We start from the raw sequence: 25,350 nt of genomic DNA on the forward strand, positions 1-25,350 counted from the left end.
CCATCGCCCCTATAAAGGCTAAAATGGTTAAAAATAAGCAGAAGGCGCCGTGGAGAAATGATGATTCGGTCAGGGCACAGAAAAGGGAGTGCCGCAGGGCCAAACGGAAATGGCGCAAGTCAAAGCTCCAGGTTCAAAACGAGATTTACAAAGAAAAGCTGAATATGTACAACCTAATCTTATGTAGAACTAGGGAAAGATATTTTTCTGAAATAATTGGAAGCTGCAGTAACAACTCGCGTGTCCTGTTTGCCACAGTAAACAGATTAACAAACCCTCCAGCTCAGCTGCCGTTAGAACTCATTTCCACATCCAAGTGTAATGAGTTTGCATTATTCTTTAATGACAAAGTTCAGGGCATTAAAAATGCTATAAATCCCACAATGCAAAAAATTACCCTAAAACCACCAAGACACTTAGAGCTGACTCACTTTGCACCAGTAACTGACAAAACTGTCCATGAGATCATCACCAGTCTGAGTTCATCTACATGCTGCCTTGATGTGTTACCCACCAAATTTCTAAAGTCTGTGCTGAACAGTTTGTTAGCACCACTCACTCACATAGTTAACATGTCGCTTCAATCTGGAACATTCCCAATGTCTTTGAAAACTGCGGTCATAAAGCCTCTCCTAAAGAAGAGCAGTCTTGATGCCGCAGTACTGAGTCATTACCGGCCCATCTCTAATCTGCCATTTTGGGGCAAAGTCCTTGAAAAGGTTGTTTACCAACAGCTCACAGATTTCCTCTTAATAAACAACTCATTTGATGTTTTTCAGTCAGGTTTTAGACCTCATCACAGCACTGAGACTGCTCTTGTCAAGGTGACAAATGACATCCGCCTGAACACTGACACGGGCAAAGCCTCAGTCTTAATTCTGTTAGATCTGAGTGCTGCTTTTGACACTGTCGATCATGGGATCCTCTTACAGAGACTAGAGGACTGGGTGGGCATCACTGGCACTGCCCTAAACTGGTTAAGGTCCTATCTGGAAGACAGGAAGTACTTTGTTGAAATTGGTAGCTGTGTCTCAGACCACATGACCCTGACCTGTGGAGTGCCCCAAGGGTCAGTCCTGGGTCCCCTTCTGTTCAACCTCTACATGCTGCCGTTGGGTCAGTTGATACGCAGTGAAAATGTGTCCTATCACAATTATGCAGACGACACTCAGATCTATGTTTCACTATCGGCAGGTGACTATGGACCAGTAGATTCACTCTGTCACTGCATCCAACAGATCAGTTTGTGGATGCAAAACAACTTTCTCCAGCTGAACTCAGACAAGACTGAAATAATCGTTTTTGGCCCACAGAAACAAAGAGAAAGTGTTAGCGGTCACCTCCAGAGTCTCGCTCTAAAACCTACAAACCAAATTAGAAATCTGGGGGTAATAATGGACTCAGACTTGAACTTTAATAGCCACGTCAAATCAATAACATCAGCAGCTTTTTACCATCTAAAAAACATTGCCAAAATCAAAAATATAGTGTCAAAACCAGATTTAGAGAGACTTATCCACGCGTTTGTCTCCAGTAGATTAGACTACTGTAACGGCCTGCTCACTAGTCTCTCCAAACGAGCTGTAAAACAGCTGCAGTACATCCAGAACGCTGCTGCTCGGGTCCTGACCAGAACCAGGAAGTATGATCACATTAGTCCTGTTCTCAGGTCTCTGCACTGGCTCCCTGTGGCTCAGAGAATAGACTTTAAAGCAGCTCTGCTTGTGTACAAGTCTCTCCATGGCCTAGCACCAAAGTACATCTTGGATATGTTAGTGCCATATGAACCATCTCGGACTCTGAGGACCTCAGGGACCGGCCTCCTGCTGGTGCCCAGAGTCAGGACAAAACATGGGGAATCTGCGTTTCAGTTTTATGCAGCTAAAATCTGGAACAGTCTTCCTGAAGATGTGAGACAGGCTTCTACTCTGACAATGTTCAAATCTAAGCTAAAAACTGTTTTGTTTAGCTGCGCATATGACTAAAAGGATTTTTTCTTTGCACTCTTCTCTTTTGTTTGTGATTTTATTAGTTTAGAAAATCAGTTGGATTGATAATTTTTAATTTAGTTAATTTTATTGTATTTCTGTAATTTCTTTGTGATTTGAATGCATTTTTCCTGCTGTGAAGCACTTTGAATTGCCTTGTGTATGAAATGTGCTCTACAAATAAACTTGCCTTGCCTTGCCTTGCCTTATGCACACAGTTGCTTTCATATATCTCCACAATCACACACATCTTCTTATTTGAGTGCAAATCCTCCAATCTTGGGCATGATCTCCTGTTCACCTGTGTGTAGCTGAGCGGCAGCTTCTCAGCCCACTCAGTGCTGGTGGTGCTGCTCCGGCTGTGCTCACCCAGCCTGCAGCCTGGAGGTTAATCCAACACAAACCCTCCCCGGCATGGCCTGCCTCGATGAGTGTCTGTGTGCGACCAAGTGAGTTTGTGCCAATATTTTATCTATGTGTTACATCTCCAGAGCTCCTGATGGGATACACACATGACTCCCTCCAGCCCTGCACCTAGCAGACCCCACTCTGGGAAGGCTGGACTGTAATTCTTCAAAAATGTAACTTGCAGCTCCCAGGCGCTTGGATTTTCCATCAAAAGGTACCTCACTGGGCAGAGAAAGCTTTCATCAACAGGATCTGGGTTCTGGCTGCCATTCCCTATCTTTTGACATGTCCTTGGGCTAAATGTCTAGTGTTTCCTTCTCCGCTTCTGGCTAGAATGGAGCCGACCCTGACTCATGACCTCCCTTGGAAAGAGGCATGAAAAAACAATTTCCTTGCAGGGATCGATAATCCTGCATTATCAAAAAGTGGAATGTAAGATTTATTTGCCTTCTTGTTACTCTTCTAATGGAAGCTGATGATAAACAGTGCAAGCTTGCAACCTCTAAAGCGACAGCCATCAAGGTGAATGGCAATTCTGTGGGCGCTCAATGACAAATCCATCAAAAGAATTAACAATAAAGCAATGAGTCTATAGCTTAAGATGGGATTTGAGTTTAAAGCGATATAAAGATAGGGTGAAATGAAACCCTTCTGATTGACTTTTTGCAAATATTGCCATTCGTTGAAAATAAGTGATTGAAATTTGATTATTACAGAGAAAAGTTTACCCTCATAACTGTGTTTACTTCTATCTAAAATGACAAATTTAGCATGAGAACTCTCCATAAATCAAAGTGACATATGTGGTGCTTCTCCAAGCTCTGCATATCTTTTCTAATGGAGGCTATAATGTAAACGACATGCCTCATCTCTTCAGATAACCCCGATAGTCATGAAATATTCAAACTGTTTCACAATACTTAAATCATCTTGAGTGGCGTTTGGTCTTTTTAAAGCAGAATAAATTATCCGTGTATTTGCATTGATCGTTGAGTGACAGGGTTACACAGACTTTACTTCTCATGCTCCTTTGACCAAATACATCCCCGTCAGCAAAAACACAGAATTTTGGAGTGTTATAAAAGACTTTGTTTTCGTCTTTAGTTGGAACGGAACCCTGGCTTTCGAAACTTGAGGCAACGTGGAGATGAAACAGAATTTTGAATTGTTTGGCAAAAGCAAGCGCCGGAGATTCAGGCAAGAAATCTGGACCACATGCTAGGATGGGAGGAGTGGGATTTGCAAACATGCTCATCCTTGAACGCAGATCTCATTATAATACAGGCTGTGGATATGTGAGACGCTATTTTGATCAGGTGTATCAAAACCCCATGTAGTTTGAGGACTTTGACTAACGATATTGACGACGCTGTAATTTTACTCAATGCACATAAAAACATTGACCTACAGAGAAGATGCTTGTGCCAGATTTTGACAAAGCTGCTCATTTCTACCTGCAGTACTTGTGCAGGTTGATGTCAAAATAGCATACATGCCAATAAAATACAATAAATGTATACTCAGTCTGTGGGTCTCAAAATGTTGTACACAAAGTTCTACCCAAGACAATATGTAGCTTTCTGTACACCACCAGATCTAAACCAGGTCTAAAACAATACTATTCCAAGTCTAAAGTTGGGCTGAACCAGATCTAAAATAGGACAGAGGCATTCCTGTACTATATAAAAATAATACATTTAATTCATTTTATTGCAACCAACATGAAGGCAATACATTTCTACAACGCTTCCCACAAAGCTGCTAAAATACTGTGGGAATCCTGTATCATGAGATTTGAATATAGTATTGACCACTCCAACGAGCACCCTTAACCCCCTCTTGACCAGTAACACCCATCTTGAGCACCCCGAGGGCCCCCCGCTACAATGCCCTGACAGAGGTGGTTGTGGCTCCTGTGTGGTCAGCTAATAAAGCAATTGTCTGGCCCTGCAAAGAGGATTACTTTAATCTAGTAATGGCCGATGTCGAACGGCCTATAGCGGCGGGGTAAAAGGGTCACCCAGAATGTCTAAGTAGCCCATTGTAAGTCTCCCCCTGACTCACCCTAATGCCCCACCATAGCCCCCCGCTCTGCTCTGGGATGACCCTGCGCTCCAATGCAGGCTACTGTAGTCCAACACAAACTGACCTCAAGGGCACAGAGGTGGCCCGAGACAATGGGTGCTCCCCAACTGCTATATACTCAGACCAAAACATTAATTATTGACCAGTGGAGTGAGATGACGCGGGTGGGCATCCCTGTGAATGGGAATACAACAATAAGGCAATTCAGGGAAAGTTTAACTACGCTTGTTCACACCGACAAAAGAACAGTCAAAAAAACATGTCCGCTTGGTAAATTCAAGCGGACCACACACCGTCAGAATTTATGATCCGACCAGAGAAGTTCCACAGATAAGATAAAGGAGACACGGTGGTAGTTTTTAGGGTGTTTCAAATGGTAGGTGGAGAGTTTTTTGTCTGAGGGCGGCGGATGAGCATGAACAACTTAGAACAATTAGCCATTGTAGAGTCAACAATGTGAAGAAAAGACATTATTCCAAATACTAGGTTTTGGTTTGCAAACTTTCACAGACTACTGCCGCCTCAGAGGGTCAACTCTAACATCTAATACAGCAGTTGCGAAACAATTCTAAACAAATAAATTCCAAATTAAAAGTTGCTACAGCGTTGCTACAAACATTCTATTGTAAACAACCCAAAATATTCAAAGAAAATGTGATAGCACTGGATTAGCACCCTCCTTAGTCTCGCTCTTATACCTCATCAGTTTATTGTGTTTTGAAGATATGGCAAATTTGAATATAGTATTAATAATGTATTCAAAAAGAGACAGAAACTTCTAGTAATATTCCAAACAGGATAAGGTATTAAGTGATATTCCTGCACTTTGTGGTTCATTTTATGGTTCATTCTCATTGTGTGTGATACATGAACCTCAACAGAAACACTTCAGGGCACATTTTTAGCACAATCTTTACTCATTATGATTCATTTTGTCATTGAGATAATCCGAATAAATATCGATATATTCATTTTTGTCTATATCGCCCACCCGTATCTGCACCGTGTCATTTCCAGTGTGTGTTCACATCCTCTGCTTCCCCTGTGCTCGATTCACTCCCCCTCACTTCACCTCAGTTCAAAAGGTGTCGTTTTTTATCCGTGACACCGGCGTCTTCTGGCTTGTCGAGTCGCTCCGCTGGTGTCATCTGACCCGATGTGTGGCAGCTGTCTCACGGCTGCTAGCTAACTCACTTGTGCTAACTCACTTGTGCTAACCCTTGTAGTCCCAACTGATGTGCCATTTATGCCCCCCCCCGGTAAAACGCGTGCACATGGCTGGAGGGCAGATGGTCGTGCCTCGTGCCACGCACACTTTGCACCCTGTCGCCGGTCAGTGCCCGTCCTGTGGGGAGGGGGGAGGGGGAGGTCAGGGAGAAGGGAGAGCAACAGTTCCAATTTTCAACCCTGTCAACAAACTCCGAAACAGATGGATCTCGATGAAGAAATCCATTTAGCTCTACTTGGACGGCTTAAGCCCTGTGTCCGCTGACCTTTTCTGACTTGGAGGTGGCGGCACGTCTTAGGGAGAAATGAATCTTGTACAAATATGCCCGGCTTGAAAATCAATAAAGTTTTTCCACAGCTGTTCGCCCATGTATTTACCATTTGCAGGCAGGTCAAATATGCGCAAATCCCAGAGAAAAAATTCCAGCAACGGTCTGGTGAAGGGACATCATTTCAGGTAAAAAGTTAATCATAACGTGTGTTTTTTGCCCCAGTCAGGTACACGAAGAACTCTACAAATCCAAAATCCTGCCACCTCCAAATTAATTGGCAAGCTAGACTTCAAAACGATCAACTAATCTCTAATGCTAAACAGGCTCTGGTTGGAAAAACCATGAGCCTAAGCCGCTTATTTATATTCAGCACAACCACTGTGTCAATTAACAAAATGCTAATTTAACATTACCACAAGTGACTGGGAACAGTCTGATATTTCTTCTGCCACTCAAATATTAATTTTCCACCGAGTGCTTTAAAGATACTTCATCAGAGTTTGAGAATATTAATTCAAACATTGCCAGATGAAAGCGATGCATTTGGAAATCAGCCAATGAAGATTTTCAGCAGCATTCTGAGCAACTAAATACTTTCCAATCTAGAATGTCTTGTCCAGCAAACCAGCCTCAGACAAATTGCCCAATGATTAAAGCGAGCAGGAGCCATGTAAAATTGGTTACAACAATTACAATGACTTTTGGACCAATTAGAATTCGCCATATAATGAACAAAATGTGTGTTTCAATTGGAGCACGCTTGCGATTCGACATCCCTTTACTGTCCAGGAAGAAAATTAAATGGCTTGTGATAATAGCAATGAGAAGCCAGTCACCCCTGAAATACATGTTTCAACTGCACTGAGAAAAAATCCAATTCAATAAACAGAAAAGATTTTTTTCCAATAGCTTTAGTAATTGGTTCGGCAGCTTTGAACAAACGACCAAGTCAAGTGTTCACAATCTGATCTCCAAAAGGTTCCATTTGACAAGCTAAACCCTATTTGGTGTGAGTGAGAGAACCTAGCATTCCCAGTTACTACTTCTTCAAATGTTGACTCTTTTTATCTGACCCGGTAATAGCACTCTGATTGCGTTTGATTGATTTGTTTGAACCGCGTATCGATCGGGGGGTCGGGCTCTGGCGCTCGCTGTCTGTCATGAGTGATGCGTGAAATTCTCCAGATGTACTCCGTTGTTTGGGATGAGCTGACAAGATTTGTTTTGCGAAGTGTGACTTGTTTCTTTTTTGGAGTTTCGACCATTTTGTGGCTAACTTGGGCTGTGCTGAGGTACTTTGAAAAGTCTTGTATATTGACCATGCTTTTTCTTTAGGCCCTGCAACTAAATTCCCAATAGGGTAAGAAAATCCAACATTTATAGGGCATTAAGGAACACCAGGTGCTCCTTAGTTTCAATGGGATTAAGAACGGCCTCTGTAGAAGAGTTTAAAGTACAGCTGTGCAACACATTTAATCTGAATCAAGATCAAGATTCTATTTCGACATTGGAGGAACACATTTGACCATCTTTTAGTGTTGAATATGTATTTATGTATAATCAATATGAGGGGAAAAAAAAGTTATTATTTCTTTGTCATATCTCCAAAGCAAGGAAAGTGTTTGGAACTAACTTATACTGGCTAAATTATCATACCAATTGGAATCGAAAATACATTGACAATATTATCTGACTGTACAAGGACAATTACTTCTTATTTTGATAGTATTTAGTCAAGTGTAGACATTTGGCTCTACCAATTCCTCAACAATAGAAATGAAAAAAGCACATAATTTAATATTACAAGCTGGTCTTATCCAATATCCATTCAATGTAGTTTCACTCAAGAAAAATGTGCACTTTCAATCCATTTGTGGTTGCGTTTCACACACTCACTGAAAATGCCTTGTATTCACTGAACCACAGATTTCCAGCAATGAATAGATGGAGTGGCCTATCCCACCAAACAGGTCTTGAAAACTGCTTTTGTGTCTTATCAGTGTGAAAAGGCACTTCCTGTCATCTTGTGGCCGGTGCTTTGCTGCAGCACGCCCACACCACACAGTCCCTTATGTTGTTTTGCCACAGGGCGATTGTCAACCTCAATGGGCACCAAACAGGGGGTCATTTGCATCCTGGAAGACTTTGGCTAATGACCCCTCCATTAATTACAGCCTAATCCGAATGCCAGGAAGAACAGCAGACAGACTTCATCCCACGTCTCAGTATAGCACACAATCAATGAGAAATATTTCAACTGGAGGCTATTGCTGTTGAAATGCGTGCAACCCTTTATAAAAAATATTTGTGCAAGATTTCTACTTAAAAAGACACTCAAATCCAATACCGCGATGCAAAGCGCAACCTCCAGCGCGACCTCATACAAATTAAATCAGCACCAACCTCCATTAGAGGACTGTATTTACAATTTTGCTTTACATTTTAATGTATTCTGTGTTTTCGCTTTTATGTTAGTTGACAATTACCGGGTAGAGCTGTGTGTGTTATATGCAGAGGGTTTCAAGGCAATGGGTTTGGCTGGACAGTTTGAGGCTTTGGCAAAGATAATGGGGGGTGATTTGGACACGACGGTTAGAGTGATGAGATCTTATTGTTCTGGAGGCGACCCCCCCAGCCCCGTAGCTGCACTGTCATTAGCCCTACAGAGGGGGGAGGGAGGATGAAGCTTGTCCTTGCACCACCTGTTGTCAATGCCTTGATCACGGCCCCCAACCCCAAAAGCAGCCCCCCCGGTCCTACTGCTATTGTCCCGTTGACCTTTTATGACATCACAACAGCCACACACTGCTCCCAGCTCTCACTTGACTAATTAATTCACGGCTAGCGCTCTGGAGAAAGAGCTCTTTAGCTGGTGGCGCTGGTTCGGTCAATATGTTTACATGCAGGGGGAGAATCTGAGGGTATTGACTATTACAACTGAACTCAAAGTAAACGAGTCATGTAAAAAGTTCTTGATATTGTAGGAAATATGTTATCTAATAAAGTTTAGCTTATATGGTGCAAGAGCCAAACAGATAAAGTATTTTCTTGGCTCTGTTTTCATTTTTTTGTTTTCCATCAGTCTAAAATATTAGCTTTTTGGACCCACAAACTGTACATACTGTAGCTTTTCAAAGCTAGAGATAAAGCTAAAGCTAATCCAGTGAATAGCTACAAATACAACACAAGGTAATCCTTTTCAAAATTAATACCTTAAAACTGTATCTTGGGAGTAAAACTAATTGAATCTCATGTTGTCTAATTAAAAGTTATGCTAAGATCCTGTTAGATAATTTCACCATGATGATAAGTCGGGCAAAAGTCTGCACATAAACACCCCAACTTCCCTGCTCTCACTTGCAGTCGCGGCGGACTAATTAATTCATGTGTATCCTCTAGAGACGAGCTTCTTGGCTTGTGGCGCTGGCTAACTGGTGTCCAGACGGATGGGTCAAATAAGGGGGGCTAAGCTGGACCCTCCTGTCCCCCACTTTGACCATCTGATCCCCATTTTTTAAAAACCCCACTATGTCCACTGGCTCTGTCCGGCACGTGCCCTGGCCCACAATCCTATTAGTAAAGCATGAGTACACCACTATCCACACCCCCGAGCCAAAATATACACTTGCACGCAGTCCGTATTTACTCGATGTCACTGCTTGTTTGCTCAATTTGTCAAACCCCGAAACTCCTTACATCTGCATGATTTCTTGTAACATCAATAGGCAAAGCTGAGCGGAAAGGAAGCTGACGGCAAGTTGTGTTAGTGACGAATGATTATTGTTGGACAAACCGCTTGAGACAGCTTCTGGAAGATGCTGCCACGCTTCTCTGGACGCCTAACAAGATGCGTACGCTGGCAACGAATGCAACGTTTTTGGGGGATGCATTCACGCTTTGCTAACTCGGACTTCAAATACAGTGATCACATTAGAATGTCTTTACAAGCTAACGTGGCGTCTTGACTACCGCTTTAAGCTCTGTGACTTGTTCCGCGCTGAAATTCAATTGACTGCGTGCAATTTTGTGTGCAAACTCTTCTGACAAGTAGAAGTGAAGTAGATTTCTGCTGCCTAAATATAAATACTATGGGCTTTCAAGGTTCAACTCCTAGCAGGGTTCATTGCTTCAATTCCTTTGTTAAACACTATCCAATTAGGGGCCGAATGCAAATACCCCAAACGCAATGCAAACCAATTTCCTAGATTTAAACATACTGAAAAGAGGAATTCCGTCCATGTAGCCCCAGGAGCGGGTCAGTGGCTTCCTGCTTAAATACTTGATTGGCAGGCTCCTAAACTAATCTGATGATCATGATAATCTGCGAATGAGCCCAAAGATGAACAGATAAAATCATAATGGTCGGCGCGATAACATCACCTTATTCAAATCACACTTCTAACAGCTTCTTGATATGTTGGCAGATTAGAAGTGCTAATGCTGCTTTAGTCATTGAGGAGTGGCCAACGGGAGCGGTGAACGTTTGCAGCAGAAACAACGGCACGCAGCCTTGGGACCAAACTTCTTCCAGCAAACTCCATTCTCGTGTCACATTTCTTTTTGCATTTCATCATCTACCGCAGACACCGCAATGTAGACAACTTTGCGTGAGGCTGTTTAGAGAGGCAGTGACCTTCATAGAGTGCGATTTAAACGCTAACAGGTGTAAAGTGAGATTGATGGCAGCGCAGTACAGTGCTAGTGCTATATACCCTTCTGGGATTGTGCACAGGTCACCGTGGCTGCTCTGCTGAGTATTGTTCCCTCTGTAATGACTGGTACAATACAGCTTAGTACTATGTGTTATGTATGCGTCAGTAGTCAAAAAGTCACGATCAGAATGTGTTAGAAAATATCCCTTGCGGGTTACTGCCGTCATGATGGCAACATTTCAAATTCAGTTTCAATACTAAGGAAAGGGTTTGATTGTCAATACCAATTTCAAAAAACAAACTTTTTAGACAAACTCATCTTTAAAACAATATAACTCGCTGATATTGCTCAAGATCATTTCTAAAATTGTTCAGAAAAGGTCTTGTTTGGTCCAGTTTGATTTTTTCCCCCAGTATTTATACTTGAAATAAGAATCTAGTTTTGATGCGACTTTAAGTACCAATTAGATTCTGGGTTTGACAACTGTACTGCAGATAATGTTCTCTCTTCCCTCTTTCTCTCTGTCTTTTGTCTCTCTCTTCTATATCTCTGTCTTCACCTCGTCCTCTCTTCTCTCTCACTCGCTCCTCCTCTCTTTGCCTCCCTGTTTCTCTCACTGTCTTTTCCCTTTGTGTTTTTGTCTCCCTTCTCCTCATCTCTCCTTTTCTTTTATCTCTCTTCACTCTCTCTCTCTTTATTTGCTCCTTTTTCTTTCTATTTTCTTTCCCCGTCTTTATCTTTTTCTTCCCTCTCTACTCTCTTTTCTCTCTCTCTCTCTTCACTCTTGCTATTAATTTGATTTTGTTGCTGTTTTCTCTCTCCTCTCTCCCTCTCTCTGTCTCACTCTCCTCCACCTCCTCTCTTCCTCTCTTTACCGCCTACTTTCTCTTTTTGTCTTCCCTCGCGCACTCTCTCTCTCTTTATTTTATATATATATATCTCTTCATATTCTTCTTCCTCTGTATTCTCTCTCCCTTCACTGTCTCTCTCATCACCTCCTCTTTCTCTCTCTTTGTTTTCTCTCTCTTTCTATTAATGTGCTCTTTCTCTCCTCTCTCTTCCCCCTCTGTCGCTCTTCACACTCTCTCTCTGTACTGCATGTCTTAACTCTATCTTTCCTCTCACTCTCCTCCTCTCTTCTCGTTCTCTTTATTTGCTCTTTTCTCACTCTCTACTCTTTCTCTCTCTTTCTCTTCTCCTCTTCTCTTCATCTGTTCATATCTTTCACTCTCTTCTCTCACACTCTGTCTTCTTAACTTCATATTCATCTCTCCTGGTTCAGTCTTTGTAAAGTGCTTACAATCGTTGCTCACATTTTTCATCACGCGTGACTCGTCTTGAGGCTGCGAGCTGCTTTCCATTTTGCATTTGTCAAACGAGGTCTGTGTTTGTGGAAAATCATTTACTCTCGGGACAATAAAGTCTAAGGTGTAAGTCTCTCGTGGTTCACAGGTTTTGACTTGTTTTAGTTGAAGAAACAAGAATAATACGATCTAGTGTTGGGAATGATTTTATATGAAATTGTGATATAATTTAGAGATGTTTTTAGAGAGTTTTCTGTAAAGAACTTGAATATATCCAATGTTCAACACTATTTTTGTATTGTGACCACATTTGCCCTGTGCTATATTCATTTAAAGGTTTCCCCCTGAATAAACTCAATAAACCATATTTTCGTTCTCACTATTGAAGCCGAGGGCCTCGGAACAGTGGATCATTTCAATGGGTCCAGACTTATTCAGAGCCACCTTTAGTTTGGGACACATATTAGGTCTGTATCAGTGTGAGTCAATGAAGTATAATGACTTAAATCTGAAGTAAAAGTACTTCATATGATTATGTAGGTCCCTCCAGCAGCACAAACATCAGGGGCCACATTTACACACTTCTGCCCCAGAGTTTCCATGTTTCGACACCTCCTCACGTTGATCTTTCTTTTCTCTCACAGAGGCGTTCGACCTGGTCCTGCGACACGGCCGTAACTCCACTCTGTCCCTGCTCAAGTCGGACTTCCCGGCGTTGGGCAGCGGCGTCCACAGCCTGGTGGGATAGCTCTACATGGACATGTCCCTCTACATCCTGGGCTCGGACTCCTCCGTCAACCACATGGTGAGCGTCCTGTACGGCCGCCTCTTCCCTCTGGCCTACAGGAGGCTTTTAGGAGGGACCACCCCGCCCTCTGTGTCCGAGGACTGTCTGAGGGGGGCCTGGAAAGACTCCGGCGCTTTTGGAAGAAGGCCACAAATAAGTGAAAAAGACAAAACAGGAACACTTAGAAATATAGTGTGTGCATGATATAAATAAGTGTACATTCAAAGTGTTATTAAAGTTTGGCGACAGGTAGAATAAAAACTAATAATTTCTCCCAATAAGGCAGCAAAGCGAGGGGGCTCATGTATTCCATTCTGCACTTCTCTCCCACAAATTCAAAGTCACAAGTCCTTTAAAAAAAAAAAAGGAAAAAGAAAACCCACCCCCAAAACCTTAAATCCATTTTCTGCACCGCATGTTTTGAGGGGAAAAGGGAAAGGGATGATCCGAGTAGTGACAGTGGCCATTCAGCTGTTTCTCTGAAATCGGCGTCTTGGATTACAGCGTCTGAGAAAGTCGGGTCAAAACCACGATGACAACAACCACATGGCTGCCTCCTCCTCACGGCAGACGCACTCACACGTCACCTGTTCATTCCCCACATTCTCGAGGGCAGCTGTTGTCACAAATCCTGACCTCCAAGCAACCTTTAAGGAACAGGAGCCTAGGAGATGAGTTGCTATGTGTGGGCGTCTCCCTATGCAACCACAAGCTCCGCCCTCTTCTTAGAAAACTGCAACCGCTGCCCCTCCCCTTTCTTTGTGACTATTCATGAGCTATAAACTGTGAGGCATCGCATAATAAAAACGTCGGAGGGATAGAACCGCCAGAAGAGAAAAGCCGCCAGGAGTTGGGGCGAGCCACTTTTGAATGCCAAATCCCAAAGCACCCAAGGGTGTCTGGCCAGTTAGGCTCATTGTGCTATAACGGACTTTTATCCATCTGACATGGATTGGCCCTGCACATAGGTTGCACTTTAGAGGATCAAAGAATGCTTTTTAGTGCTTGAAATCAGTCAGGATCAGGATCACTGCACAACGCTGAGAATAAGGGAAAGCTTTTAGAGATGTGTTGCTATTGAAAAGTTGTAAGAAGCAAAGACTAAACAAAGGTTGGCAAGATTTATGTAGTGGTAGATGGTAATTATCAAAAATATGTCATTTTAAATCTAAAATAAAGCCCCCTTTGAGAAGTTTAGCCAAATTGTCAACACTGGATTTAATAGGTGCCAAACAAGTGCGACGTGTGCTATCTATGTGTGCAAAAAAAACAAAAGAAACAATAACTATGGTGACAGAATGGTGGCGACAAACTAAAAGCTCAAAGTTTAAAAGTTACAGTTTAAATGTGAATTAGATGTGGTCATAATTTGTGGTGGTGGACTGGTCTTGAGCATCTGCTGCTTTTCCCGTGAATTCCCTAAACACTGACTAATGCAATGTTTATTTAAAAGCGGTTCAATCGAAATGCCACCTCCATCATATTCAAGGCTGAGCAACAGCCACTGATGCTTGAAAACCCTCGCAGAGTTCACACGAGCAAACATCCATCCATCAAATACGTCGTTAATAATAATTGAAAACTGTTACTGCGGTAACTGAGCTGAACCATTGCTAATGGCTTATTGAATGCCTAATTGTGAGAGTGTGAAGGTCTGCAATGGGAAAAAAAAATGCTTTGCGACTTGCACTTGAGAAATACAGCTAGGACTTGGTGCACCTGTTTGGACACATCTCTGCAAAATGATATTACATAAATGACTCGGGAGGAGAGAAACTGGCAGCTAGTCTAAATACACAGTTTATATTCATTGACAGAAGCACAACAGCATCAATCTACTTTTGTTGTTCAATAATAAACTTGTTATTAGTTTTATAGCTTCTAATTTAATGTACCATCTGCAAAAACAACCCCCAATGGGCAAGACGAAGTTATTAATCTTAATTTTAACAGAAATTGCAATTAAGTGTGAAACCTGCGCCTTTAAATGGCAATAACAGCGTGTTTACCCGCTAAGGTGTCTCCAAGGACAATTAGCATGTGCCATTCTGTGAGAGGGATTAATCTCACTAGTCAAATATCTCTACAGCAACTAATCCTTGGGAGTTTCCAGTCCCCCCCAGTGGGAAAACATAATGACTCGGGTGATTCCTTGCATTACCAACGAGAACATTTGATAACGGATGATAACAAGCGGTTGTCTGACTCTCAACCGGGTGATGAGTATGTCATTAGTGCCGGCAGGATTTAGAAAGGGATGAAAGTATACGGCCAATGTTATCGTCTCCGCCAGGATATTTCTAAGTGCGGTGAGGAGGCGGCAGACAGATGTTCTTTGTCAGTCACAAATGATTTTGAGACTCCATTGGATGTTCAGACTGAAAATGAAGAGATGACAGCGCTGTTTCAAACTATTCTTAAACATAGTTACTTTGTCAGTGCATTTTAGGTTTTAGTTGCAGTTTTAAATACTACTACATAAGAAGTAGTTCAAAATAGTTTAGATTTTTCACCAAATATGATATAATTACATGGGAAAGACATGACATATACATTTGGCATGCCTCGGTAAAACCTAAAAGGATTATAATTGCTTCTCCTGGCTTCTTCCATTGAAGTAGAAAGACTATTGACCTCAAATGACAGTTTAATTTGTGAAGTCCGGTCTCCACTTCACCCGTTCTGACTCCAAACTCTCACAATGCCAAGCTGCAACATAAGGGCCGTGACAGGTTAAACCTCCAAATTCCCTGTTCCCTGGCTCGCTCGACCTACACCCAAATATACCTTCTATCGCAGTTTGCTCCCAGTGCTTCCAAATCACAGGCTGGGAGCGCAAAGGACCATCTTGTGCCTCCTCTGGTGCCGATCCGAGCCCCGTTGGCTTCCCGATGTGCCCATGCATGGTCTTATCTCCGGCCCCGTTGGCGCCGTATTGCAAGGTTTGGCACTGGTCGTTGCTTGGCATTTGTCACTCTTTGTTCTATATAACCTCTCTTTGCTAGAGGCAACTGTCCAAAAAGTGTATTAGCGGGCTTATGTGAAAGTCCACAAATGTTTTCCTGTGGATTAAGTGGTCTTATCGGGGAAGTCGTTATAAGTAAGGCTAGAGAATTAGACAGAATTGAATCAAATTAGCGATCGCTTTTTCAGAGATATAAAGGAAATAAGATAAGATATTCCTTTATTGTCCCACATGGGGAAATTTCATTGGTGCAACGCAGGTAGATACAGAGGTAGATACAGAAGAACAGATCACTTATAGGAAGTCTGAAAAACACTTTCAGTAGAAGATCTCCTATAAATAAATAAAAACTCCCATAGACAAATAAATAAATAAATACCATTGCATGTGATCCCGACAGTAATTGCACATGAATATCCTGCTCTAAAACATACTTATCAGTTCAGATCTCTTCAGGCACTTTCTAAAATCATGTGATTCTTTGTATTAATTATCACTTCCAACACGATTCAATTCTAGCACTACATATGCTCTTCATTGTGTATGTTGAGTAGAACGTCACCTCCCAAAGGAGCGGCATCACAACAGCCAAACAACAGATGAGCAGATCTGGCCTGTTATCAAAAACAAGAGACAGCCGCCCTTTGAACGGGAAACATGACCTAGCACAACCTCACAAAGCCACATATTAGATCCCTTCTACGCCGCGAGAAAGCCCGAATGATCTTATTATCTACAGAACGCTGACATCGCTGCAATATCCCCCAGGGTGCTGCAAATATTACCAACGTTGTGCCCTTGGATTCGGGTGCAACGTGCATGCCATGAATTAAATCGGAGCAAACAGACAAGTTTTGGATTCCGAATGTAGCAATGAACAAAAGTTTCTGATAGGGATTAGGCATGGAGACATTTCCAGTAACCTAAGTCTATTCTCTGGTTTTGGTGTAGAAAAAAGGGGGATCACGACAACTACAGCTCTCCATGCTTTCCTGTTCGGCTTCACAAATACCTCCAGGCATCTGATGTTGATACTCAAACTGAGCCAGTGTGAGGTGAAAGGTCATTCTTTTCACTGTTCAGAATTTAGTGCAAAGTGATGACTGCATTTGACAGGTTCCGGGTCGTTTGAAAACAGATATGGAATGATTCATTGGTTTCACTCATTCTTTGTGGCGTCGCCTTCATATTGAATTAAATATAACTTCATTTCAACTAGTTTTATTTATTTCAGGGACAGTGCACAAAAAAGTGAATCTGAAAGTAATGGGTTTTAAATCAAATACTTTACTCTCTCTTAAAGTGCCAAAAATATAAAACATGAAATACCAATGTGTCACAGTGTTTTTGAACACTTTCAAATGCCATAAGGTGTTGGAAGAGTTTCAAATTCCACTGCTTTACTGCTTTCTAACTAAGAATATAGTGTCTTTCAGCTGGTCCGTGTTAGCACTAAAGAGAATTCCTGGAATGGTTTCTTTTTTAAAGGCCCGACAATATTAGAAGAGGCCTGAGAGAAGCCAAGGATCAGAGGAAGTGCTTCAATTCACTGATGTTTGTCCAAAAACTGGTGGCAGGCGCTGTCAAAGAGGCATGTTGATCGAAATTGCTAGATAATAGCTTTTTGGAAAGGGTCACTTGTATTTAAGTCAATAGAACTGATTTGTCCATTTATTCAGAGTCTCCATCCAAGACAGAGCAACTATTTTGACGGGTTCACCTTCTGCCACTGCCAAAACAAACCTACTTTTTAATTGGCCATCCTTGCATTTCATTAAAGTGCCGTTGCGCTCGTTAAAGAAAGGACGATCTAAAAGGTGTCGTGGGGTGACACCGCTTTGTCGTACTTTTTCCTGCTCCTCTAAATGTGCCAGCCATCCCCCCCTTCTCCTGGCAAAGAAAGTTGTTCTGCTTTACTCTCCGCTGTTGACAAGCGCTATCTCTCGCTGCCGCCGCTACCCCGTCATCTATCTACATTAACGGGGCCTTGGCCACCGAGCGGCTGAGATTGGACAGCGTGTCAAGGGCCAGAAAGCATGATGACCACAGAGAGGAAGGGGTGGGGTACAAGAAGAGGTGGGGTGGCAGGCGGTGGGGGTCCGAGGGTGCCAGCTGTCGCGGAGATGTGACATTAAGGTCAGAGGTGTGGTCTTCAGCTAACGCGGTTTGATGATGGTAATGATAAGAAGGTCACGTGAAGTCACTTTGCGTGCTAACGACCGCTAGCGTGATGAATGGTGAGAATAGATAGAGATGAGAAGACTGATCTATTAAAGGTGCACTAGGTAACTTTTCTAGTAGAGGGTCCACCATCTGCTTGTCTCCATGAATAGGGCTGCCACAATAAAAACTGAAACAATAACCTTAAAGCAGGGTAATACCAGTAAACTCTTTTTCTCAATGTACAATATCGTTAAAAACAGTATCTATAATAAGTCATATTGTTCACTTATTCAACCTTCTACAGCTCAAATATCATTGTATTACAGACAAAATAATAATAAGATAAGATAAGATATTCCTTTATTGTCCACACATGGGGAAATTTCATTGTTGTAACGCAGGAAGATACAGAGGAAAAGGACAGATAACTTATAGAAGAACTCTTATAAACAAAAACTCTTATAAACAAAAACTCCTATAGACAAAACCGCTCATTTCCTAATAAGGAATGGCGGGGGAAAATAAATAAAGATAAAGTAAAATAAAAACAGCTAGAGTAAGACAAGATAATACTAATAATAATAATGTTAAAATAAACACTCTATAACACTCCCACTATTAACTATATAGCCCCCAAAATTATTGCTCCCTCTTTCATTTATTGAACTGTAAGTCGATATTATCGTGACAGGCTTATCCACGAAGATGTTCTTGTTTTGCACAGAATAGTCCACAGTATGGCATTACATAGTTACAGTTAAATGCCAAAACAACACGTTCATTCTCAGCCTTAATTCAAATGCAACTTGGCAACTATCCCTTCACACTGTCACGATCATTTATGTGAATACGGCAACTGGGACGCCGTGAAACGTAGAGAATCCTCGAGCAGCCCGCAAGCTCAAAACCTCAACAAACCAAGCCGTTTTCACTTACTCGCAACCTCCAGCGACGCGTTCCGACTGACGGCCTCGCCCAGGTAGTTCCGCGCCACGCACACGTACACGCCCTCGTCCGGCTTGCTCCTCCTGCCGTGCACGATCCGGAGGAAGAAGAGCGCCCCGCTGGGTAGGAGCATCCGGTGCGATCTGGGGTCTTCTCTGTCGGTGTCAACGCGCTCCCCGTCTTTGTACCATTCGATAATAGGAGTGGGCCTGCCTTCAGCTTTGCAGTTCAGGGTCGCCGGCTCGCCTTTGGATACAATCAGGTCGGACGGGTGCTCGACGATTCGGGGAGCAGAGTCTTCTAGCCTGTGTCTGGTGCCTGGGAAGAGAAGAGAGGGAAAGAAGTGATTAGAATTGTTGCTTTTGGAATTCTGAAATTGACTTTTTTTCAAGCCAGACCACTTGAGTCAAAGAGTTCAGTCCAATAATTGTAAATATCTCTTAGAAACATGTTCAGTATTGTATTTTGCTGGTCATGTCAAGTAAGGTTCTATTTGGGACTCTCTCCATCAAAAGTAAAGTTGCATATAGAAAGTAGGATATACAAGTTATTCACAAAAACAGCAGTAGTTCATTTGACTGTTTTTTTGTTTTTTGTTTTAGCCTCCATACAGATATATTGTAAAAGCATCTATTTGGGTGAAAATGAGACCACAGGGCTTTCTCTGAATTTATTTATAGAGCGTTTTATTTCCCGAGAAGCAGAAGAAGCGTTAGCATGCTAATGTTTGTTGTTGTTCTGGGCGCAGAGACTCATGAAAAGAGCTTATAAACTCATTGCGGTGAATATTTAGGATGCTGGGAACATAATAAACTAGTTCAATTGTTCACATTTCAAAACAGTGAAACGCAGGTACAGCCCCGTTAATAAATTCTATTTGTCTTATTAAAAAAAACAAAAAACATATTTCTTGAACATGAACAATACCGACTTTTAATCATTGCCATTGAACACAAGTGAAATTCTAAACTATGCTCCAAACAATATGCGTTTTGTTACTGTGGACCTCTCCATTAACATTGATAGAAAAAAATCATAGAAGAATTCATAAGGGGATTCATACATGGATATACAACTATAGAAGTAATGATATATTTGCTTGCTTTAAGGCTATATTTTACAGCCTTGTGAATGAATGGCTGTTCGATGCTGAAAAAAAGCTCGTCCCCACCTGGAGTGTCGACTGTAACAAAGCGATTCATTAAGTCTGCCCCCTGACTGTGAATAACAAGCTAACACAACATGGTCGCATTTGTGTAGGAAGAGTGACAGGAATTTAAAAAAGAAATAACACACAGACATCCACAGAATACAAGAAGAGTGGGCGTAACTTCCATGAGCATACTCGCTTACCCTTTTCTAAACCTCAAGTGGGAAGTTTGTGGGGAAAACACCAGCAAGATCGCCGTGCAAAATTAGCATATAGCGCAATAGCTACATGTGCAAATCAAAAAGCACAGAGTTACCCAACAAAAATGAGGCGTTTTTGTGCGCAAACAATGATTCTCGGCGGTAAATTGATTTTGTTTTTTTTGTTTTCTCTGGAGTGTCTGCCATGTTTCTTATAGAAAGTCTGCTTGAACAAAATAAATGAAGACGGCAACCGAGGCGGACAGAGATGAAGACGAGGTAATTCCCGCTGGTTTTCAGGTCCTGCTTTTGAAATTGCTTTCTTCAAACCCCCCTCTCTCTCTCCATTTCGTTTCTTACTTCACTTTGAATGACAATGTGTTGGTGGTGCAATTATGTATAAATAGCAATAAAACAAATTTGAGCATCGAGTCCAGGCGCTGGTGGAAAATCCCCCCCCCCCGGAGAGAGAATGAGTGCATGACAACGAGAGGTGCATCATGTTGACTCCATTTGTCCATTCGCCAGTTACTTTTTGCTCTCCTCGTACGCCGTGTGTTTCAATTTGTCACTGTCCTGCTGGTGTACTTCAATACAACAGAGATTTGTATAAGGATTCAAGTGCTTATGGAGCCACGACTAACTTTTTCAAGGACAAGCTTCTTGATGGATGATTTGTTTATTGTAACAGACAGGGCTGTGCTCAATATATCGATATCGTGATATATTCTTATAGTCTTCTTGGCAATACGTGTATCGTGATACTTTTAAACAACAGAGAGTCATTAGAAATTGCGAGTTACACTTTTGAACCGACAGACGGCTGAAACAAGGCCGTGTCTGAGGAGCTGAACATGTGACTTTATCATAGGACAGCTGTATTCTGATTCTGAGGACATTGTGAACTGATATTCTAATACATTTTGTTAATCCACATTTTGTTATTCCACTTTATTCCACAAAACATAGTTTTAGTAAACCTTTAACACCAGTTTTAAGAGATATATCATGAATCAGGACGTGTATCGTATCAAGTTTGCTGTATCGGTATTCGTATCGTATCGCGGACCCTGTATCGGTATGCGTATCGTATCGTGAGGTACTAGGCAATACCCAGCCCTAGTAATAGACCTGCGGTTCCCAAACTGTGGGACTGGTCACGACGGTGTGACGAAGAAGTTTCATTCTGATCAAGTACAGCGTGTTTCTAGTTTCAGCGTGGTTCAATCCCGACATAGTCCTGACGTATTTTAGATTTGGTTTGATCCCAGTTTCGATTGGTTTGGTCAAAACGCTATGCTAATTTCACTCCATTAAGGTTATGATTCAAATGCACTAGTCACATGTACAATAAAAACTTTCTGCTTTCAATTTACAGTAAGGCACACTCTAATTAGTAATGTAGTTTGTATGGAATGTTCCACAGTACCGTTAACAATAAAAACACTTTGTTGGCTGTTTAATGTATACTGTGGAACATTACAGACAAAGCAATGACATTTCCATGACCCTCCAACAGAAGAGCATACGTAGAGCGCCCATAACAATGACTATTCCAGCTCCAATATGCCTGCATACATAAAGGGGCCAGTGATATTTCTCAGATACTAAATGAAAGTCTTCAAAGTTAAGTTTGATGTTCCGTCAGTGTTTTATTATTTGCCAGCTAAATCTAGGGGTCCCGCTTCAAAGGGCAGAATTGGCACCTGAAGTATTATAAATAAACTTGAACTGTGAACTGTTGGCTATGTTTGTATTTATAGTTTCAGATCTAAAGTCTGACATTTATGTGCTCTTTACAGCAAAAGTTAACCGTTTCTTCAACATTTGATGCAAACAAAACTACTGGAATAGGGGCTGGCTAGAACATCTTACGAAGCAGGAAAATATAAAGAGACAGATGAGAGAAAATGTGCTACTTTTCGCACAAAGGAACGTCTAATGCAGGTCTAGTACAAGCACCAAAGTTCCTCATTTTCTAGCTTGAATCACAAGTTTCCCCATGACTGATAACATCCCGATGAGCATTAGCTGTCCGAATTCCTGCTACCCAAAGTGACAAATCCTCTGGCGGAGAAGGAAGATTAAGAAAGTGCTTCTTAGAATTCTTTACTGATAGCCTAGCACTCAATGCAATTACATTCACAAAGAGGGTGGAATTGGCAAAAGATGAGGCTGTTGAAGTTTCCTCTAGTTAGAATCTAATAGCAGCTTGGCAACATTTCAATCTCCGACCGAGATCAGGCTGACATCTCCCTCCAAGCGCTAAAAGCACAGCAAAATGTCATCAGATACACCTTTAACACCAAGCCCCGATTTGATTTCACCGGCTTTACCGGCAAAGAGGCATTTTAGAAGCATTCCCTTTTCACGTTTCCGCCTTTCACAGGAAATCTATGTTCCTAAGCGCGAGAAAATGGCGAATGAGAGAATAATTTGTGGCATCAAATACTGCTTAGAGGTTCAATGTTATTCAATTTTGAAGATTGTATAAATGCCCTGGTGATAAACAGCAATCCAACCTTCTAATTTTTGGAGAAATTATTCATTTTTTCTTACTTAAGTGGCATACAAGGCGTTTGCAGGCAAAGCATTTTGAGGTACTGACTTATCTATTTGCCCACCTAAACTTCTAGACAAAACCTTGACAAAAATTGAACCAACATCTTTGCGGTAGGAAAATTGAATAAGCAATTATTATTTCTAGCCTCACAGATTGGAGTACTAAATAGTCATGCATGCGTTTGTCAAAATAGCTCCAAAAAGATTGATTTTATTCACTCACACTTCCAAATATTTAGCGGGTTCCCAATTGAATTTCATGTTGCAAAAAGAGTCATTTCTTACTTAGCGCAGCGCCTCCCTGAAGGCCACTGACCGGTAGATAGAGAGCGCTTGACTAATAGCCTTTTAGCTCTCACACTATCAGAACCAGGCGTGTCTGGAGGGAAGACGAAGGAGAGGCGGGCCCAGCAGGACAGAGACTTTAAGAGCTGACTCATAAATTTTACAGCGCAGAGTTGGAATGGAGCTAGCCATGTGGAAAAGTAAAGGAAGGAGGCTTTTTAAAGAAGGAGGATCGACCACGGTGCCAGGCTGGGCTAAATATCATGGCAGAAGATGCTCTCATGTGGAACCCACTAAACATGAGCTTTTTAAGATGATGGGGCTATCATGTGGAGCCACGATGGAACGAGCCAAGGAAGATTCTCTGCCCCATTAACCCGCAGTGTCCGTTGATGTACTACACTGTGTTCTGCAACTATAGAGCCTGATATTGGCAGTTTTTGCAAATACAGTGTGAGCCACGAATGGTTTTATGAATAATTATTTTCTTGTTTTCAAAAATGTGATCTAAATTCAACTAAAACAATAACACAATTTTTTTTTTCAAAATGTCATCAGCCGTGCCAATATTAACAGACATTGGATGACAGGGACGGGACGATTCTCAAAATAGTATGGAATCATTCAGTCCTGGTGTTTGATCTTGTGTTTGGTTTGATTCTCACATTTCGCTGTCATTTTGCCATCTTTTCGCAGACAGGAAGTAAACAGCAGACTTACTGCAGCTGTATTCTAACAGAGGTGGGATTTATCTTTGTCACTTTTTATCGCCCCATATGAACTTTTAAAATCTCTAAGTCGTGTCAATATTTAAAGGGAGATGTAAATCACAGCCTTCACCAACCATCGAGAAAAGCGAACTTTAAATGTTTTCTAAGAAGAAGATAACTTTTTTTTTTTTTAGATACTTTTACTTATATACTTAGTTGTTATAATGTGTTTAGTGTTGTGTTTGTGTTTAGTGTTGAGCAGTGTTGTGTGTGTTGTTATCAGTGTCAGAGGAGGATCTGCTGCAGAGAAAGGCTCACACAGTAAACAATCAACATAAACAAAGTGCTAAGTGAAATGTACAAAATAGAAACGTTTGATGGCGATTGTATATGTAACAGCCTATACGTACCATATTATCAATGCATATATGCTATAATCTCATGATGAGACGTGAGACCCTCATCATCAAGCCAAATAAACCACAAACTCCTGACTTAATCACATGTAGACTATATTAATGTATATTGTAATCAACAGAAAAAGTAACACAAGTTTTTGCTCTTATGAGGCCTAACAAAATCAGAACTATATATCAAAATCATGACCCATGTATCGTGACAAAACGGTATCGTCACATCCCAAACAGACATCGCATCGACCCTCGAGTCTGACGAGGGTTACATATTCAAATCTGTCAACTCTAATTTCCACGTAGCAAAGCAAAGACAAATACATGCTGAAGTTAAATGGACAGCTGCAACGACTTGTCTGGAGAAGTGTGTGGAATAAGCCCCTAGACCCTCTCAGGGCCTATTAGCTCTTGCCCGCGGTCCAGCACAGCGGCTTCTCAAAAACAACACACGAGCTAATGAAACCTCAGGGATGGAGTGAGAGAGCAGTCTGAACGTGCCAGGCAGCTCTGACAAGAGTTGCATGGGGGGATAAGAAGAAGATGGCCCGGAGAGTCTTAAATTGACAGATTCATGTGCAGTGAGAAAGTTGTCAGGGAAAGCTATACTTAAAGTGAGGCGGTTAATAAAACAAATAAAACATGTACAAATCACAGGGAAATTAGCTGCCTGGAAATAACAAGTATTTTAAAGATGAAAATGTGTGACTTTTTGCAGGCTGGTAAAAGGAGTGGTAGACTAGGAGCCACTTCAAGTCTGACAGCTGCTAGCACTTTTGTTTTTGAGCCAGAATGGTGCAGTGTCTTAATTTGATTTTCAATGAACTTGGATAAGTTTGGAACATCTGCTGTCAGTGCTGCAATGAACAGAAGAGAAATAAAAATCATTTGGAGTTTTGTTTCCATCCCAAACTTTCTTCTCTGCTGCGATGCAAATAGCAAACGGTGTGGGCTCGACTCATAAAGCAAGCCAGCCAAGTTAAGGTATACTTTAATGTCCCCGCAGGAATATGCCTGAGACAAACTGTTAGAAGCAGCAGCCGAGGATCCTTTAGATCTTTAGCCAGGGCCTGGACCAAGATGAGAAATTGCCTAAAGCAGTAGAGACCTGGCTAATAAATTCTAGCTGCAAAATAAATGATCGGTTTAGTGTGATTTAAGGAAAGCTGCAATCATTTTGAAACAAAAAACCTCAAATCTGTGAAGTTGCCAAAATCTCACATTGATGATGGAACT

General features: G+C 41.7%; 1 protein-coding gene across 2 annotated transcripts in view; it reads right to left on the bottom strand.

The window, feature by feature from the left end:
- The window catches only part of robo3 (roundabout, axon guidance receptor, homolog 3 (Drosophila)), a 118,236-nt gene that overhangs the window by 83,103 nt on the left and 9,783 nt on the right, over nt 1-25,350 (bottom strand). For both annotated transcript variants that reach the window (XM_072446894.1, XM_072446893.1), the window contains exon 2: nt 18,789-19,115. In XM_072446894.1, the coding sequence (XP_072302995.1) occupies nt 18,789-19,115 (327 nt within the window). The remainder of the gene's footprint in view (nt 1-18,788; nt 19,116-25,350) is intronic.

Source organism: Eucyclogobius newberryi, unplaced genomic scaffold (assembly GCF_026437365.1).
Source record: "Eucyclogobius newberryi isolate DKJ021-1_F unplaced genomic scaffold, fEucNew1.0.hap1 SCAF_15, whole genome shotgun sequence".
Lineage (NCBI taxonomy): Eukaryota > Metazoa > Chordata > Actinopteri > Gobiiformes > Gobiidae > Eucyclogobius > Eucyclogobius newberryi.